We start from the raw sequence: 19,404 nt of genomic DNA, 5'->3' as shown, positions 1-19,404 counted from the left end.
TAGAAAATAAATGAATAAAAATTCTCATCGCAACTACGCTATGCGACAAGTGAGAACGCGTAAATGTGGGCGTAACATATTATTGCCGGTTCTCAGTTACTGAGTGCCCGAAAAATAGTAATTTATAGGCAGTGTGTTGCCATTCACCTTAGTCTTATCCTCATTAAAAAATTGACACTTCAGTGCACTTCAGATATTATGCGTCAATGTCACAAAATGTCAAAGTCAATCATAAAAGTACCAAGTTTTCGTGTTTCACTTTCACTAAGGTTTCGCACATGTGTTTTAAATTACAATTTTCTTTGTGAATTACCATTGAAAGTTATTTAATAATACCCAAGAATACTTTGAAATTTGTTAAGCTATTTATTATTGAAAAGTGAAATATTAAATATGGCTACTGCATATGGAATTCACTTGGGAAATAGCTCTGCCTGTTTGGCCGCCTACTCGAATGGTGCTTCTACTGTAATTGCAAACGATGCAGGTGACAGAGTTACGCCAGCTATTGTAGCTCTTAACGGCTCGGAATGGGAAATTGGTCTCACCGCAAAATCTGGACAGGCACTTTCCAAAGCCATCATAAAACATAACAAAAGATTAATGAATTGTGACTGGACTGAAGAAGATTTTTCTTATGTTGAAGTATCTTCATCTTGCCGCATTCAAAATGAGGAGAAGCTGACATATGAATTTGAAACAAGTGAAACAACTCAATACTCTGATCCTGATAATATTGCCACTAAGATTTTTGCTAAATTATTTACCATAGCTAGTCATTCTATGAGTAACGAGAGTGATTTGAAGTTAGTTATGGCTGCACCGCTGTATTGGTCTAATGAGAGCAGAAACAGACTAGTGCGATGTGCAGAATTGGCTGGATTTGATGTTCTTCAAGTAATAAGTGAGCCTGCTGCTGCCTTATTGGCGTATAATGTGGAGGAAAGTATTGAAGATATAAATGTATTAATATATCGACTTGGTGGTTCATCTTGTGATGTTTCAATTGCAAAAGTATCTAGTGGATTTATTACAGTTGAAAAAAATATATTTAGATCGGATCTAGGAGGACAGTGCATCACAAAAGATTTGGCAGACTACATCGCTCAAGAAGTGAAGCAAAAGTGGAAATTAGATCCGCAAGAGAGCCGCAGAGCAATGTTCAAACTGTTGCATCATGCAGATAATTGCAAACACATACTTTCTACCCTTAGCTCTGCACATGTTTTTATTGAATCACTAATGGATGGTGTGGACTGGAGTCAAAATATTTCCAGGGCGAGGTTTGAGAATATTCTTTCTTCAAAATTATCAGCATATATAGAACCGGCCCAAAAGATTATTGATAGTTTTGAGGGAAAAATCCACAAGATAGTTTTGTGTGGAGGAAGTATGAAGATTCCTAAACTGCAATCTGCCATAGGCAACTTACTGCCAGATGCGGAAGTTCTTTCTGGCATAAACCCTGATGAAGTAATCGCTATGGGATGTGCCCGTGAGGCTGGGTTGTTACTTGATGTACCAGAGTTTAACTTGAATGATTTAAATACTGAAGTTGAATTCTTAGGCAAAGACATATACTTGAAGTATTTGGATCAGACAGTGCAGTTATTCAAACAGGGCACACCTCCTTTTACACAAAATGTGTGTAATGTTGAGGCAGGTCAAGATGTGAAGGACTTGAGTGTTAGTTTACATGAGGATCCTAGTGGAGAAAAATTTGCAGAGGAGACATTTAATATAGAAAGTCTGAACAAACCATTTACATTAAAAGCCACATTGCAACATTCAAAAGTTATGTTGCAATTAGAGTGAATTTATACCATGTCACCCTGTAAATAAATTGGAAATTAATAAATAACATATAACAAAGGATTTATTTTTATTTCTTCTGCCATTTCTGTATAATTAAATTGTCCTATTTGTTTAAATACAATGTACCAATTGTAATTAGACTTCTATTTTCATGATGATTTGAACGCTGAAATATTTTCGCCACAACGTGCGTCGCTTCGGCGTCATTCGACACCACGAATGGGATCCGGCAAGAATTACCTACACATTTCACTACAACGTGCATCGCTGCGGTGTCATTCGATTCCACAACCGTGGCCCACCCTATGGTAGGAAAAAGTTTCTAATATGGTATAATTGTCGCGGTAAGTAAGTATAACGTATATAAATTAATTGACATAATAAAACACAAGAAGACGCCACAGCCACGGCTCTCAGGTATGAAGTTCTGCTTTTCGAGTCAAAATAGACAAATTACATATAGGTAATTTGTCTGCTATTTTGACTACAAAAATTCAAATCTTTGAAACGATTATAGTCCTATGAATTTGGACTAGAATTTTTGGGTTGACTTACCGAGGAAAATAGTTTTACCATATTAGATAGACCCGTATGAATGAATATTTTTTGGTTTAATTTCAATTAAATCTGGAAAGTTATACACTCAAACAAAGAGGTGGAGATGATATTTTTAAACAAACTTCAGAGCGTGTTGTAGTCTTTGTTAAAATTACGAAATGTCTCGATTTAGTACAGTGTAATTTAACGAGTCATAACATGATGTGTAACGTTTAAAAGCTTTAGGTACAAGGTGATTCGCTAAAGATTTAAATACTTAGGTACACGTACCTGACCCCGATACGACAGAGTAATGTGTTATTACCGTAGCACAGACTATAAATCCTGTTTAAAGCCTCGCTGGATGGCCTTATTTCCCGTTATACTCCCATTTCAAAAGGTATTAGAATACCTACCGTTGTTAACTAGTTCTATTGTGTAGGCTAGCTACCAGCATAACCCGGTAAGCTTAGTTAATAAATTTTTAGCAATTATCCATTTTAGTAGAATTCCGCTTGAAATCAGAGCACTGTCCGTGTTTTATTTTATAATTAGTAAGTACATTTTTTTTTTCTTTTTCTTCATCCCTTAAAAACGATTAAATTTAATTTCTATAAAAATAATCCAAAGGCAAACCTCGAAGTGAAACGTTGCCTGCTAACTTCAACAGATACCTAGTATAAAAAGTTTAGTAGTTAATTAAGTGTAAAAAAATTCGTTAGTTTCCATTTCACCATCTGGTCCTGAAATTAGTTTGTACTGAGTTTGAGAAAGGTACCTATCTTAGTTGAAAAGCTTTTGTTTGTGGTGGAGAAGAATAAGAAGGAAAGCGGAACTTGGGCAGAGAAAGTAAAGAAATCTGGAAAACGCTCAGATGTGACAAAGAAAAACTATTGATTAAAACTCAAATTTCGCGCCCATAGTAATTAATATTGTGATGGTATATTGATTTGCCAACACATGACGCTCGCTTGAGAATAATCTAATGATATGACAATAACATTCAACTTCGGTGGCCGTGCGGTTGTCGCCGGTGTAGCACTAATACAAACTAGTCTTCATCTAAATGCTTCGGAGGCGAACTATTTTATCGATCAAGGTAAAAAAGTTATTTAAATTAATGCATGGAAAACTGTCTACTAACCTGTACCTCTCGAAGCGAAGTGTCAATTCGCCCCACCATCCTGCCCATATTGAGACTTTTTGGTTTGATTTTAAGCGCGGGAAGGTTCTGGGTAATTTGTGCTCGTTTTTGTGGGCGGTGTTGGGCGGTAAATGCCGTGTGCGCTGAAGTATTTTTTTTTACTCTAAGAGTTGAAAATAAAAAAAAACGAATAGAGTATATAGGTTACAATCGATAGACACAAATTCGACGATTATCGATATTATTATCTCCGATAGGTATAGATTTACATGAGATAATTATTCAGTAGACATTTTTACATTAACGTGGTAAAGTTAATTAAGGTAAAGATAATTTTTACATATAATACGTACCTTGAATGTAAAAAATACCTAAATAATTCTCTCTTCAAATTGAAGACTTTGAAGAGAGAATTATTTAGGTATTTTTTAGCTTACAATAAGCCAAGTTTTGATGCTAGTTCAATTAATTATTGGCATAGATGTTTATTTGAATATCGGCGTTTAATAAACAGGCTAGCCTTCCGATTAAATGGTCGATTTAACCAGATGGCTGCGACATATCCAATCAAATGTTGACTCCTATATTTGACTTACTTCCCGTCCATACATATATAAATTGTAATCAACTTTGGTCTTGTCGTTTGGATATGTCTTGGCATGAACTCCAATTAGGTCTGGTCTGGTGAAACGAATTCCTGTAAGTATGTAAGTAGTGTAGAAAATACTTAATTATTTAGTATTATGATTACAGTAAAATTAAATCAGTATTAGCTCACACACAATCGCTCACAATATACCTACAGCTACATTACGTTAGTAAATTCTAACTATATGTGTTCTACGTATGAGCAGTATAGTAGTTTTCCGTGGAGACAATCATTATCTCTCTCACTTCCTCTACACTCTTCTTGATCTGACTTTCACCCTATCGTATTTTCTTTAATACGTGTTTTTCTTATTCCGGTTCTGAAACTGAAGAATTGCATAAAATTAAAAGAAGTCCACTAGTACTAATACAAGTTAATAAAATTAAAATTTAGTACCATAGCGCGAATTTGGCATCATGCGTTTTAAAATTACGGTGGCACACAGTTGGCACGGCGGTGTGGGCACTATGCCCACTAGTCTACGGGAGTACAGTTAGAAAAAATAATCTTTATCACTTTTTTGCTTTAAATAATGTACCTACTTTCTATGCTTAAAAAGTGACGTGTATTGACGTGTGCAAATGTAGATTCATCTATTAGATTCGATTATTAGAGGTTAGATATTAGACGATACAGATATAAGTATTAGCGAAGATTCATGATGCAGATTTTCATAAAAAAATTATACAATAACTTTATTTTTAACGTTATTTTTATATACAATAATATATACAGGATCAATGTTGCCTACGCACTACATGTAATTCTATAGAGAGGTCTTGAAGTAAGTAGGGTAGTTCATATCGTCTGAGGACTAAAATCGAGCTAAGAGACTATAATAAAATTGTAACTGGTCAAGTATTTTTTGGTTGACTGTACTTACGCATCTATAGCAGCTTGTTTTGTGTACGTAAAAGGACAAGGTTTACTGACCTGACTGTACACAAACAGACCTTAGCCTAAATCCACCGTCTAAAATCCGATCCATTCATTAAAATAGACATACTGGGAGATAGGTTAAATTTTTGTCATACCTAGTCTTGCATTAAGCGTGTGGTCCCGCCCTAAAATAGGACCACACCACATCCTCCCGTGTCGTACGATGTGACTAAGGGTCACGTAGCTTTGGCGGCTGATATGCAACAATAACATTCCCAAAGAGGATTGACGTCAGGCAAGCAGCCGGTAGTAAAATCATCAAAATTGTATGGTTTATTTTCCACGCTGATCCCGGGTTTCGCGGCCTCACAGCTCCGAATGTAACTAAACCGGGAACACGCGAGGATGAGAATAATTCAAAAAGCTGCGCAACGGCCGATGATTTATCTATGGTTGTAGTCCCGGTCCCGGTTTAGTATTGGTCAGTAATCATAAATTTATGGCCCATAAATTAACATAAACTCTACGTGTATTCAATCTAACAGCGGGTTGTAAATCAATTAAATTTTCACATTCATAGCCATTTAACATCCACTTAATGAAGTGGACTCCATTAAAGTTAACTATAACCTTACCTAGGTAGTACTGTTGTTATTGGTAAGTATCTTTTCTTTTTGTACTTAAAATATATATTTTTTTGTTTATGAAATAAGTAATTAGTTACATATAAAATATTTTTTTCTTAATTCAAATATATAATGATTGTTACAAAGTAAACATTTTCCTAATTTAACAATTTACAATGAATGATTTATAATTATGAAAATGATAATAAAGCTCAAACATTTTCACGCCCGTGGGGCTTTACGCAAGGAAATTCACAAATAACGGAAAACTTTTGGATTGCTCTGAATAACATCGTTTTTGTATCGCATCACTGGCTTAATGGCTGCTGAGGAATTTCATTAAGTCAATAGCTTAGATAAATTGTACATGCACAGTAAGTTGTTAATTGTTAGGTACACCGAATAAAGATTCAGCACTAAACTAATAGTTACAGAAATATTTCCCTTTCATCTCTATGTGTCCCGGTTTTATTATAAACTTTGATGTAAATATTGAAATTTTGAAGATTCGGCTCCGATTTTATGACCGGTCTTTGGGAATGCTGTTGTTTCCAATTTTATCTCAGGCGTATGGTATGACATGGTCTTGTCAACCATGTACTTAACATACATATTTACGTTCACTACTAATATTATAAAAAACTAAAAGTATGTGTTATATAGTATATTTAGTATGTGTTATGCCTATGTACAAAAAAATATCTTAAAGTAAGTATTAATATTGGGAACTGTTGCTAACTTAGGTATAGATACTTTACATTTATAAATGTGCCTCCTTTTCACAAAGTTTGCAGATCATAATTAATAGAAAATGAAAAACAAACATCTCTGAGTTCATCTTCCCTTTTTATTCGAAAATTGAATCCCTGAGAATTCGATTTACCCGTTCTGTTTAAAGTGGGCAAAGACCCCTAGTAGTCCCATCTGGATCGCTATAGACTCTAACCAATATTGAAGTTTGAATTCTCAATTTCCTTTAGTGCCAAAATCCTTAATGTTGGATAGAAAAAACTCAAAAATAGTGATGATAAGGTAATTTATTGTATTTGAAGAATATCTCGTATAACGGGCTAGATTCTGAGTACCAATAGCAATCCTATACGTCACAGGACTAAGTCGTGAAAATTTATTGCTCGTTATGTAAATTCTTTGTGTTCAATTTCCATTCCGTAAAAACTCACATGAAGATTTTACACTGGAAATGCATACACAGAATGTAATAAATATAAATTTCGACTGTAGATTATTTAAAAAATATTGACATAAACAAGCTGGCGAATTGAGAATTTTTGCTAACCCGTAATGGTGTGCTGGTTAGCGTCGCGTGTGGCCATAAAACGCGCTTCGAACATTTATCTGCCGATGCTCACTCGTTTGGCGAATGATTAATTGCGGTATTGTTCCTGGAGTCGATTTTGCGAGCTTATCTGATAGTATGTTCCGGGGTTTACGCGTTTTTAACGGCCGAAGTAAACAAGGCGTAAATTCATTATGCAGTCACGGTTGTCTGCAGTGAGCTCTCGCCCTCGGGTTAGGTAGAACGCGCAGACGCATCTGACTATAACTTTTCGAGCGCCTAATCCTCAAGTGTATATGAGTGTCAGGTGTGTAACTCATTCAATTGTCTGTTCACAGGTGCGTTAGTTGCGCGGTTTTAATTAGTAATCGACATCGTAAGCGGTTTGTGGTTGTTTTAATTAAGTGTGCATTTCATTTTAGAAGCGGCGGCGCGATGAATTTGAAATTGAACAATGATCTGAGGGGCTCAGCGCACGTGTTGAGGGTGGCGACACCCCCGACGTCCTCGGTGAAGGTATTTTATGCTTGTGTGCTCTTAAGACTCATTATTGGTGTCATTAATCGTCACGTCTCGTCAAAATCAAAGAATATACCAATTAACTAATTAATTAAATATTTGTGAGCTCGACAGAAGCGACGTTTGAATTGTATAGTTTAATAATTTTATTAACAATATTTTTTATTTGAATTTGAACGTAAAACTTTAATTGTCTCTGTTGCGCTTTCGTAGAGCGGGCGAAGCCGCAGACAAATAAGTAAGTACATACCCTAAATAGAAAACTATAAATTTTAGGCTTAATTTCCTTTTTACAAAAGTTTTCTAACAGATTGTTGGCCAGGATGCGCCAGATGTCTCCGGCGTTCCGTACATCAAACGTAGAAACTCTTTTCTTGCACCCTAAATTATATTTCAATCCATTTAGGTAGTTCCGAAATTCGCCATTTCAACTTTTCGGTAAATATAAGGTCGCGAGAGTTTTATTTGAAAGAAATCCTTTCAGAAAACCGTTACATCAACAAATTCAAAACAATTACTTGATAAGAAAGAAACAAATCACGTACGTATTTTTACTTTAATAAATCTCGGCTCGTCCCGGCTTCGCTCGGGTTAACATAATAATTTGTACATCTAAACCTTCCTCAGGAATCATACTATCTATTGGTGAAATGAAAATCCGTGCAGTTATCGCGAACAGATTGACAGACAGACGCGGCGGAAGACTTTGTTTTATAATATGGTAGGATAAGGATATATTGAAAACACCCAAAATTTAAGTAGCTATTCTTGTCATGTTTAAATAGTTTATAACGAGATGTGCAATCTTGACGGGAATCCTAACACAAACCACTCAACTGTTTTGAAATAAAATAATAAACTTTCTAACTTGCCAAAATGATTGAATATTTGTTTTTATTGCAAATCTCTGTAATTTATCGTTTCCGCTGGCCATTTTTTGCACGTATCTATTCCCTGAATGTATGGTTTCCCCTATTCACCACTTTGGAATTTTTCTAAAATAAAATATATCCTGAACGTTATTCTCATTTTCCATGTTTTATATTATATTAAGTGTTTTATATATATAACTTGCTATTGCCATAATAAAGGAAAGCCAAGAAGGGCGTTCATAGATGAAATAAAAGACAAGGCAAAGGTCCTGTCGTTTAGGATGGTAAAATCTAAAAAACATGGTTGATTCCTTTTCCAGTATCATATGAACTGACAACCACACTTAGTAGATTAGATTTCAAGTTATTATAGGTTACTTATTTATGGCTGGCATTATTTTAGTCAGACTAGGCTCAGTTGCACCCAGTCAACTTTAACTTTTACTTTGATCTGCGCGCAGCTCCGCTGCCGATAATACAAAATGCGTAGGTACTTTGTCTGTCGTCAAAGTTAACGTCAAATTGACTGTTCCAACTGAGCCTCAATTACTCATTTACGATCTTAATCTACAAGCTTAGGGTTGAGAACTATTTGCACCACAATTTGCACAGATACCTACTTTCTGTGCGTATGTGTGTATAGGAGCCACGAATAAACACGAGTAGGTAGTCGGGTCGGCTTCCACAAATTATTCCTTTTGTCTCCACACGCTCGCTACACCAGAGACTCGGGTTTCAATACCCTTTTGATTAAATCAAGCGCCTGATTGACTAGTTTGGTGAGCGACCCTGGGGAATGTTGTTAATTCAATACCGATGTCATTACTAAGGATTATTGGAAACCGAAGGATTACCTAAGTAACACCTATCTTGATGTAGGTACATACATTTTTTACTAGAATAGTTTCACTGCCTCTAAGCTTCCTAGAAACCTCTGCATAAATGTACACAAAGGAAATTTCATTTGACTTTGACCACGACCCTTTACATTGTGTGAACAGAAACGTGTTTAAATTCAATTTTATCGAAAGTTTCTGCCTCATTACAAAATAATTTGGCTTTAGCCAACCCGACCGACCTACGTGGTCGTTAAATGTATAAGGTTACTCAATAACCTGCAACTCGTAAATCATCCAAAATCAAAACTGTTGAGACATCAGTCCAAGATCATACTAAATGTAATTTTATCCAGGGCGAGGTTAAAGACACAGGACAAATCAGTCGATCAGCGACCCTGAAAAATTATTCGGAATTGAATATGTAAAAATAGACGTCCAATCCACAAACAGTTTAAGGTTTTTTAACGACACGTCAAAAACCCTGAATTGTTTGTGGATTGGGCCTTTGAATTGCAGACGTAAATGAGTGATTGATATCTGATGCGTTTAAATCGAGGGCTGTGACGTGAGGGAGCTATTCTTTTAATGATTTTGTGTCATCATGTCAGATTTCGGTACCTTTCCCAAAGCATTGTTTACCTAATGACTGGTGGGCACCAGATTTTACATTACTTATTTAATACTAGAATTCCGTCCGGCGTCATCCGGGTAAAATCGTAATAAAAAGTAGCCTGTGTTACTCCTGAAAGTATTGTCTATCTCTGTGCCAAATTTCATCAAAATCAAGTTTATTCATTACAAATAAAAAACCAAAAATATAAATCTTTTCACTTTATAATATTAGCATGGATTAAGTATGAGTGCTAATGACGCGGACATGATGTTGCAAGAAATCCTGAAAAGAACGTTTTGTCATGTTTAGTCTAAATGATTGTGATCATTGTTCTCGTAGCAATTGTCTAGGAAAATCCCATGTACTCGTACAACTGTTGAACCAACTTTGAAACTTAGAAAGCGTGTTTCTATTGCTGAGATTCTAAAATGTAAAGAAATGCAAATAAAATGATATACCTACTAGATTATCTTTCGAGTCGTTTATTTTATTACTCCTACAAGTAGATGTTTTGTTAACATTCATGCGCGCTACAAAGAGGGCTTTTAGCACGTCAGACATTTTACGTCATCGTTTGTTTTATGGGATTTATTTGATCATTGTTTAAGTTGTTTTGGTTAAATCGAGCTAAAACTTGTTTAAAGTTTACTATTTACGCGGTCTCTGGTCTTAGCGGCCTTATAGCCCCAAATGTAATCAAACATGCGACGTTAATAAAGAGAGAGAATAGAAGAAAATGTATGACACTTATTATTTTTCAATGATTTCAGGAGGAGCGCCGGCGCACGGGCCGCTACATCGCCATCTTGGTGGGAATCTCGCTATTCCTGCTGGCGATGTACCATGCGTGGGTGCGCAGGATTCCAATCGTCGCCAGCCTGGTGGTGCCCGCGCTCATCATGTTCGTGTACGTCGCTTGGGTGCTTTACACCGCATCTAGAGACAAACATAGGGTACGTCATATTTTGAGGAACAAATTAGCTCCTTTTTTCTTGAGCTGTATAAAACATAGTCGCACTCCGCGTCTGTCTATTTCTAAACTTTCTTCACTGATTTTGATACAGTTGTCACAGTAATTTAGACAATTTATTCCTAATTATAGACCTCGTGCGAAGCCACGCCGGGTCGCTAGTAATTATTGTAAAAAAGTTTATTCAACCACAGCAAAATATATACTTAATTGGATTTGATAGACCTTCATTCTACGAAATCCAATTTTATATTTTGCTCTCTCTTTCAGTTGAAATTCACTGAACTTTGTCGTATTTAATTTAGCAGTAGGTACATACGAATGCATTATTTTAATATGTGTAATTTAATTTTCGAGAAATACAAGCTGTCTTTAAATAAACAAAACAATGAAGATAGTAACTAGTAACGCATAACGCTCTGAAGTCTCTAGTAATGGACAATGTGTGTACTTATTGTTCCTTGTACCTGTGTATATTAAAGCTTCATATACATGTCTTTTGCTTTGTATATATCTTCATATTTTCACCATTATATTGTCTTATATTGTTATGAAAATAAAAGGTAAGTAAATTAACATAGGATATACACAATTTCGCAATGAAATCCTTTTGTATGTCGACTAAAAATTGCATCCAAAATGTACGTCGTAACTTGACGTGATTTTTGGTCTATTTGTTGTTTTTATTTTCAAGAATTTCGATTGTTTGAATACGTGAAATCAGTGAGTCACGAACACCAACAACTATAGTTGGTGGTAGATATAAAACATATGCAAGTTTATACACCCGCGGCTGACGTGGCTTGGTTTGTTTTTATATTTAAATACCGCCACGTTATATAATCAAAACAAGTGTACTCAAGTTCAGATTCAAGGTAGTTTTGACGTGAAGTTTATATTTCGCAACACAGAACCCGTACTTTGTTTTGATTTAGTGTTGTTAGCTTTCCGCGGTCTATCAAATGTTATTGCGATAATGATAGTTTTTTTTAGATTTATCGCAAATTAGGGTAATATTATTTGTTTATATATAAATATAAACAAATAATATTATTATACTTAAGTATTATTTATTACAAAAATCATAGTAGTCGACGATTTTAACATTTTGTGATTATTTGAGTTTTCTCTGTTTACGGAGTCAACTGACATTTAAACTTTTACAAAGAGATACAAAGGTCAGACCACTAGCTCTTCTCATTTTAATGAAAACCTATGGTAAATATAACGATCTCGTTTAATACCAACTATTAAAAACATTTTGACCTAGTTCACAGGAGTTAGTTTATACCAGGAAGATAGTAAAACTCGATTCTAAATGTTAATTTCGGCCAATGAAAGCGTTAATTATTTTCGCGAAACATCAAAGTAGCATGTCGTAAGCTATGCGCGATAAAACCATAGCACACTTGCTACTTTTAGTACTATTCCTTAAAATGTTTGAGTAATAGCTGCAATGTTACCTTGCAAAGTTTCCATGGCCACTTAAATTATTAGAGATTACTGTTTTATTATATGTATTGATGTCAGAAATATGAAACAGAGTATATATATTACTAGATTAAAATTTGCATAAACAAACAATTAACTTAATAAAAATCAACTCATAAAGTGATAGCGTCGCTATTGAATAAACACAAGAATTTTCATATTTCAAATTGTTCTGATTTAGGTAGATGCCGAGCCAGGCATCAATGTTATTTAGTCGAATGTCTGTCTAACCATAGGAATGGCCCGCGGTAATCAAAGATTCACCGATCTTATAGCTCATATGCACGTATGCTCATATGCTCATATGCACGTCTTCACGTTAAGGAATATTTAGCTACTTAGTCTACAAATGTCTGTAAGTCGCATGTCTTACGTCGTGTACCTTGCTATAGAAATGGTCATCGGTAAAGACTGATTTGTAACAGAGCGTTCTTATGCGCGAACGTGAAAATTTGTGTCCACGTCAAAGGTACGAGGCGACTAAGGGACATATAGCTTAGGCTGCTGATAGGCAATAATAGCATTTCCAAGGAGGATTGAAGTCAGGCAGTTGGTAACATTACAGCCGAATTTACAAAAGCTTCAAGGCGTCACAAGCCCAGTAGATTGTATAACTGCGGATAAATCGCATGTCTGCCGGTCTATAGAAATGGTCCGCGGTAAACACTGATTCACCGACCCTACAGCTCATTTGCGCGAACGTAAACATCTGTGTTCACGTTAACGGCGAATCGATTGATGCTGCTTTGACAGTTTGTTTATACAGTGCCGACTGGCGGTCATGGACTGAGTTCTGTTACTGACACACCTGAGAAATGAAAAATCTATACTGGAATAATTATTAGTATCAATGATATTATTATTAATACAGAATATTATCAACTCGTTCATTAGATACAGCGGAATCGACGTCATAAGACAATACTCAAATTAGACAGAAGGACACAGACAAAATCATTGGATATGAAAGTATGGATGAAGTATGAAATATAGCGATATTCTTTTCAGTCATTAAATTTGGCCATATTTAACAATTTAAGCCAGAACATAAGACAAATAATTACATATTAAGGTATTTGAGCAATGGCAAATAATTGGGTAAAAATCCTTTATGCGGGACAATAAAGCAACTAGGCTTCTTATCTATCCTGAAATTTAATTACGACGCGTTACAATTCTCTAAGACTTTATAAACGTCAAAAGTTTAATTTCCACTCCGATCCTCGTTTAGAAGTTGTGCGTGAGCTTTTGAGCGGTTGCAACTTTACGCTTTCAAGTTTACTCAATGAGGGCTCAAGTTAACAATTAAGAGATCAAGTTTGACGTGACCGCGCGCCGATTCATTTGATTTGATCTGGTAAATCATTTTGAATAAATAATTAAAATAATTGGATCTATCTCCTCATGCAAGCGTCTCAAAGGACCGGACTATAGGCCGCGAATCCCAAAATGAGAAACAAATTAAAAAATAGATTTTTTTTTTGTTTCAGAGACCCATTCTGTTATAAGTATGAATAAGTAACACATCTTATAATGATTCAAGTAGACAGACTCTAGATTTCCCTATCTACATATATAACTTTTTTTGCCCAATAGAAATTCAAATGAGTTAGGTAATCACATCCATTTAGCCCCATGGTATCATTCAGATTAATATATTTAGTTTCATTTGATTTTTTATAAAACATTGAATGAATGAATGAATGAATGAATGAATAATTTTTATTTCAAGTAACCAGGACTCATTGTGTTAGTAGTACTTAGAAACTATGTTAGTAGGGACACAAAATAATTGTTTTTAAAAGGGCCATTCCAAACATTATTTTTAATTTTTAATTTCGCTTTCGCCTTTTCATTATACAAATTAAATTGAGGGATAAACCTTTGCCCTGTCATATCTGACGTTAATTGAAGTTAAGGGTCTGATAAAGGTTATTGGTATTAAATATTTCACATTTCGCATTTATTTCATGAAATTCTTCAAAAACGAGAAAAGATTTATTCAGAGTCGGCGCGTGTGACCCCTGGTGTTGCAGTCGTCCATAGGTTGCGGTGACCACTTCCCATCTGGTGGACCGCCTGTTTGCTTGCTTAGTCTTAGAAAAAAATACTGGCCAAGTACAACTCAGACTTCAGACGCAAAGGTTTCCGCACTATAAAAACGAGCAAAATATCACGTTTATTGTATGGGAGCCCCTTAAATATTTAGTATTGTTTTTTAGTATCTGTAAAAATTTCACTTTAGCTATGAGGAATAAGACTCTGAATAAGTATAAGTAAAAACAAAAGCACTCAACAAACTACGCAATATTCATGCATGCGCATCACAATCTGTTTGGCATTCTGTTCGGTAGTGTGGAGCCGGCATTATCATTAGGTTGATCTTTATCATTAGGAGACAGATGTAGGAAGGAAACTAAATATAATGTCTGTTTGTATATCGGAGCCTGAAAACAAAACTACAAATCAAGAACAAGAAGAACATTCTCCGTAGATCAGGCGGCGGCACTAATCGTCTTTGTTCATAGGTCCCGGATTTGTTCGGGCGGACGTTTTACGACGCCATTCTGGTTTCGTGTACAATCCGATGCTCAAACACTCCGCCAAAGTTACGGTTATATACCACGTTATTTGTGGTGTTTGTTCACTGCTGATCCTTTGAAATAATAGAGTCACATCGCCACCGCACCGCACTCTACAGAACTGCTTCTTAATCTTAAATGATGCTCACTAACTGCACTTTTGAGAAATGCTTTATCTTAATTTTTATTGTCTTTTATTTCGTTTTCTTGACCCATTTTAAGTGATACAATATATACCTAAATACAATTTTGATCTAAGTAACTAGTGTAGTCAAAGAATATTAATATTATGTATAGTATTAACACATATTTCGAACGGTGCTCGAAGGAGACGTTGAAATTGACAGGCCTTATTGGTGAAATTGACTAGAATTCCATCGAGCCCTGTACTTTGATTGACTTTTACAATACTCCAGACAAGCAGGGCTGTTAATTTTGTAATTAAACTACTATATTTTAAAAGGATCAGGTACATTCACTGTTACGGTAATTGAGGCGAGTTTGTCACGAATAAGGTTGATGTGATATTGATGTACTTATGTGCGATTTAACATTGTTTCAGTTACTGATGCTGGACGCTGAGGCTGCGCTGGCCTCTCCGGACGCGGCCGAGAACGATGCGCAGATCTCTGAGCTATCTCAGCACAACGACGCCACCACACTCTCCAGCAAAGATAGCTCCAAGCCCAATTCCCCAGAAGGCTCCATTCACAAGGCCTGGCTCGAAATATCCCCAATCTACAAAGAAAACATGAAAACCGAGGCACCTCGCTTCAAAATGCCCTTAATACTAATCAATGATAAACTTCCCGAGGATTTGGACCAAAAATGGATACACATTGTGGAGTCTATCAATAATGAAAAATTAAAAGGATTTCCTGTAAAAAGAAGGTACAGGAGAAGGTTTTGCAGGAGAAAGCATGTTGTTTTTAAGAGATCTTATTCTATAGCTTAGTAATACATTAAAATTGGTTTTGGATTGGAAATTTATTTTATTCGCTTTAGTCTTTCTGTTTTTCCCGAAGGTTGACTGCTGGTAGAGAATGCTTTTAGCTTGCTTGTACCAATTTTGGTGAATAAATAAATATATTTTATATGTGTGATATGGCGATGATAATGATGTCCGACAAATTTCGATCATGGCGGCATTTCACAAATGTACTCGTTGAACGCTTGCGTGTGGCTTATGCAAGTAGCCAATCTTATTCGGGAACGTTCTCATGCCTTGCGGGCATGTAAGCATATCTTATATAATGAATATTGTAGGTGTAAGTTTTATTATAAATATTAAGTATATATATTTTAGATATTGTAATAAAATAAGAAGAAGTTAATTATATAGTTATAAGTATTTTAAAATTCAACTAAAAAAAAGCTTATGAAAGCATATTAAAGTAGGCACTGAAAAACCAATTTGACCTGTTTTAATTTGTCCACAAGAATTATGTCACCACATAATGATTGCATATACACAATTAGTCTAAATTAAACTTTCTTCTTCAAGACAAATTAATTAAAACACTTAATATAACTTTTGCTGCATTACAAAGCATTGAGATATCTAAACGAATTGGTTCGGCATTGAATACGAATAAATAATAATCTTGAAATACAAAATTTATCAAATTTATACGACTTCGTTCAATAGAACTGATTTTATAATTTAATTACTCTGAGATTGCCTACGATCGATGGGTTCTACAAAACATAGAATGTAAAGGTACAAAAATAACTTTATACAGATATTTCGATAAACATTGAGTTGAAGTATGTTTGAATTGAAGGAAGAATTAATCTACATTGTAGTTATAGTAGATAATGTCGAATTCAATCTTCGGAATATACAGGTCCACAGATTTCAAAATGTATCTCACCAATAGAACGGAATTTTGCGATAGACATAGAACCAAAACATACGACATAAAACGATAAGAATTTTAATCCGTGTTTCATTAATTTATTAATAAAAACAAAACAGGCCTTCAACCGAAGCACGTTGACGACTTACCTAAGTAAAATGAAAAGAAAAAATTCTCTAAGTTTACTACATATACTTACTTGTAGTGGTGCTCTGGTAATAATTCCTAATTGATTATTGCGGTTTCCTTTTAGCCGCATTGCGGTAGCCATATCATAGTATTGTTGTGTTTCAAATTGGTACGTAAGCTTCAGATCTGTGATTGTGTGTAATGTACACCTACTATTGCTTTTTATTTTGTTGAGTTTTATGTGTCGCACGCGTTAGGTGTATCTGCGACATTGGTGTACGTCGATAAGTTATCAAGTGATTTCAATAAAAAAGCTAAAGTTTTTAAACAGCTCGACAAAGCTATGAAATTGTATGAATGTAGAATTGAACTGTACCTTTAAATAAGTACATTTTCAGATCCAAACAATAATTAGATTGGCAACTGGAAATCAGAATAGAATGATGCAATTGCAGTCGAAATAAAGAAACTTCAAAGCGACCGCATTTGCAATTTCTGTTTGAGCGTGTCAAGTGCAATATGTACTCCAATTTGTCATAGCAACGACAGAGCATCAGCATCAGATCAGTACCATTCCAAGAAGCTCAAAACAAATTTTGAATTCGTTTGAAATTAAAACAATATTTCAATTCACCGAGTAGGTACACAGTTAAAAATGTACAAGTGTTAAGTCATACTTTATTGATCTTATACCAAAAATGTTATTTTTTTAAATCGATTGATACTTAACATATGCTGTATACATACCAATAAAAACTTGTCTATTACGACTAGTCCAAGTGCAAGTGCCAATTTTTTTATTATTATTATGAGCCGTTAAGAATCCCACGGCTGGGCAAAGGCCTCCCTCCATTCTCCATTCCAGTCTTGTGTTAAAAGTACTTAATACTTTGTTTTAGGGTATAAACTGTGAAAAAATATTTTAAAACCAATAAGTACAGCACTGTTGAATATTTTCACATTTATCATCTTCATCATCGGCAGATTCAGCATAGGTATATGCCTCTTTTCTATTCACCCTACTCCACCTATCGTCTCCACCTATCCTACACTGAAGTATCGGTACTTTGGTTTGATTCTAATCTCCGTGTTCGGTTCGCATAGCGGTGCCGTTGCAGCTGCGGACCGAAGTGATGCGATTACCGACGAGCATTGGTTTCCGTTTAAAATGCAAATCTGTACATGTTTGAGAACTTGTACGATATATTTTGTTATCATAGCGTGGCTGGATACCTACATATTGAAGACGATTATGGATTTAGGAAATTAATAACTAAGTCTTTATGTGAAAGCACTTCACATAAAGACTTAGTTGCACATCACAAGAAAAGTATGTAGCATGTAAACAAAAAATATTTACATATTCATTTGAAGTAGTTGCATAACTAAAACTAATAAAATCCACTTTAAAAATTAAAAAAGAAACCCGTAAATTTGCAGGGTGTTTTAATGATCCTAGTTTGCAAAGCGTAAAATCTACCACATATTAAGTTACCCCGCGGAAATGCGAATTTGCTATGATATGTGGAGGTTGATAAGGTGTTGACTGTACATTTTGTACATTTCATATTCCAGGCAGCCGTCTAACATCGCTGACACGATGTCGACGAAACATGGATTTGTGTAGGAAACGAAAATACCGTTCACAAAACATCTCTTTGGATTCCGCACGTTTTTCACAATGGATTCCGAACCACTGCTTCGAATTTTCTTAACTTTTTTTGACGCGCCGGAAGCAACAGAATGAAAATACAGACATCTTTCGTCGTATCAGTTACATGTAAAAATGTATATTTCTCATTCCTTAGTGAATGAACTAATATAAATATTCTCATTCCTTAGTGAATGAACTAAATAAGAAACGTTGGATTTCACGTCAGAAAATCCCCGAAATACCCTAATAGTATTTAAATTAATGAATATCTACAGTTGTTACATTTGTAATTCTTACTTTAGGTACATATAATCCTGGGTGCCGATGCTTAAAGGAAAAAGGAAAACGCTCAGAGAGAGATAAAAACTAATCGAATAAACATATTCTAGTTGTTATTTAAATTCCTTAAATAACTGTACATAATTTTCATAGCAACTTAGCTTTCTGTCGCAGATTACGTTCCCATTTACGAGTTTTCCTTAGACGTATTTTCAAGCATTTATTTTTCTTCTTGTGTGAGAAACCACTGAAGCCTGCGTTCTAATCCTGAGAACCAAAGCTGAGATTCTTTGATGATTTATCACAATGACTGTATTTTAGGTTCATTTCTAAGTTAAAAATAGGTAGTAAGCATTATATATGCGAAATAAACATATTATTCAATGTAATTATAATTAACGTAAGAAATAGACAATTATTATAGTAAGAAGTAAACTGTTATAGTCGATATCTTCTTCAATAATCTGAGTGATTTTGAGTTTTAAATAATTAAAATCTGTACTCGTAATTTTATAAGTACAGATTATAATTATTATACATATTCGGTAAAGCTTTTTACTAACGAAAGCTCTAAAACTTGTTGTGTAGGAGGGCCCGGCAAGAATCTTCCCGAGCTTATTATAAGTTCATAGGTATTTAATTTATTAAGA

At 34.9% G+C, this 19,404-nt stretch overlaps 2 protein-coding genes across 5 annotated transcripts; both read left to right on the top strand.

The window, feature by feature from the left end:
• The first annotated feature begins 225 nt into the window (after positions 1-225).
• LOC128683755 (uncharacterized protein) lies at positions 226-1,872 on the top strand. Its single transcript, XM_053769675.2, has one exon. It carries the CDS (start codon positions 394-396, stop codon positions 1,813-1,815), a length of 1,422 nt encoding a protein of 473 aa, XP_053625650.1. The 5' UTR covers positions 226-393; the 3' UTR covers positions 1,816-1,872.
• Positions 1,873-3,327: 1,455 nt separating this feature from the next.
• LOC128683854 (uncharacterized protein) lies at positions 3,328-17,639 on the top strand. 4 transcript variants are annotated; one of them, XM_053769877.2, is made up of 4 exons: positions 3,328-3,451; positions 7,370-7,463; positions 10,561-10,743; positions 15,396-17,627. In XM_053769877.2, the coding sequence occupies exons 2-4, from the start codon at positions 7,383-7,385 to the stop codon at positions 15,786-15,788; spliced, it is 657 nt and encodes a 218-aa protein (XP_053625852.1). In that variant the 5' UTR covers positions 3,328-3,451; positions 7,370-7,382; the 3' UTR covers positions 15,789-17,627. The 4 variants fall into 4 exon arrangements, with proteins under 4 accessions (XP_053625852.1, XP_053625854.1, XP_053625851.1 ...); XM_053769876.1 differs by lacking the exon at positions 3,328-3,451 and adding an exon at positions 7,160-7,254 and having other exon boundaries at positions 15,396-17,630; XM_053769878.2 differs by lacking the exon at positions 3,328-3,451 and adding an exon at positions 7,169-7,285 and having other exon boundaries at positions 15,396-17,629.
• The last annotated feature ends 1,765 nt before the right edge of the window (positions 17,640-19,404 follow it).

Source organism: Plodia interpunctella, chromosome 3, assembly GCF_027563975.2.
Source record: "Plodia interpunctella isolate USDA-ARS_2022_Savannah chromosome 3, ilPloInte3.2, whole genome shotgun sequence".
Taxonomy (NCBI): domain Eukaryota; kingdom Metazoa; phylum Arthropoda; class Insecta; order Lepidoptera; family Pyralidae; genus Plodia; species Plodia interpunctella.
Note: the sequence above shows the minus strand (reverse complement) of the source record. Positions and strands in the feature narration are given on the sequence as shown.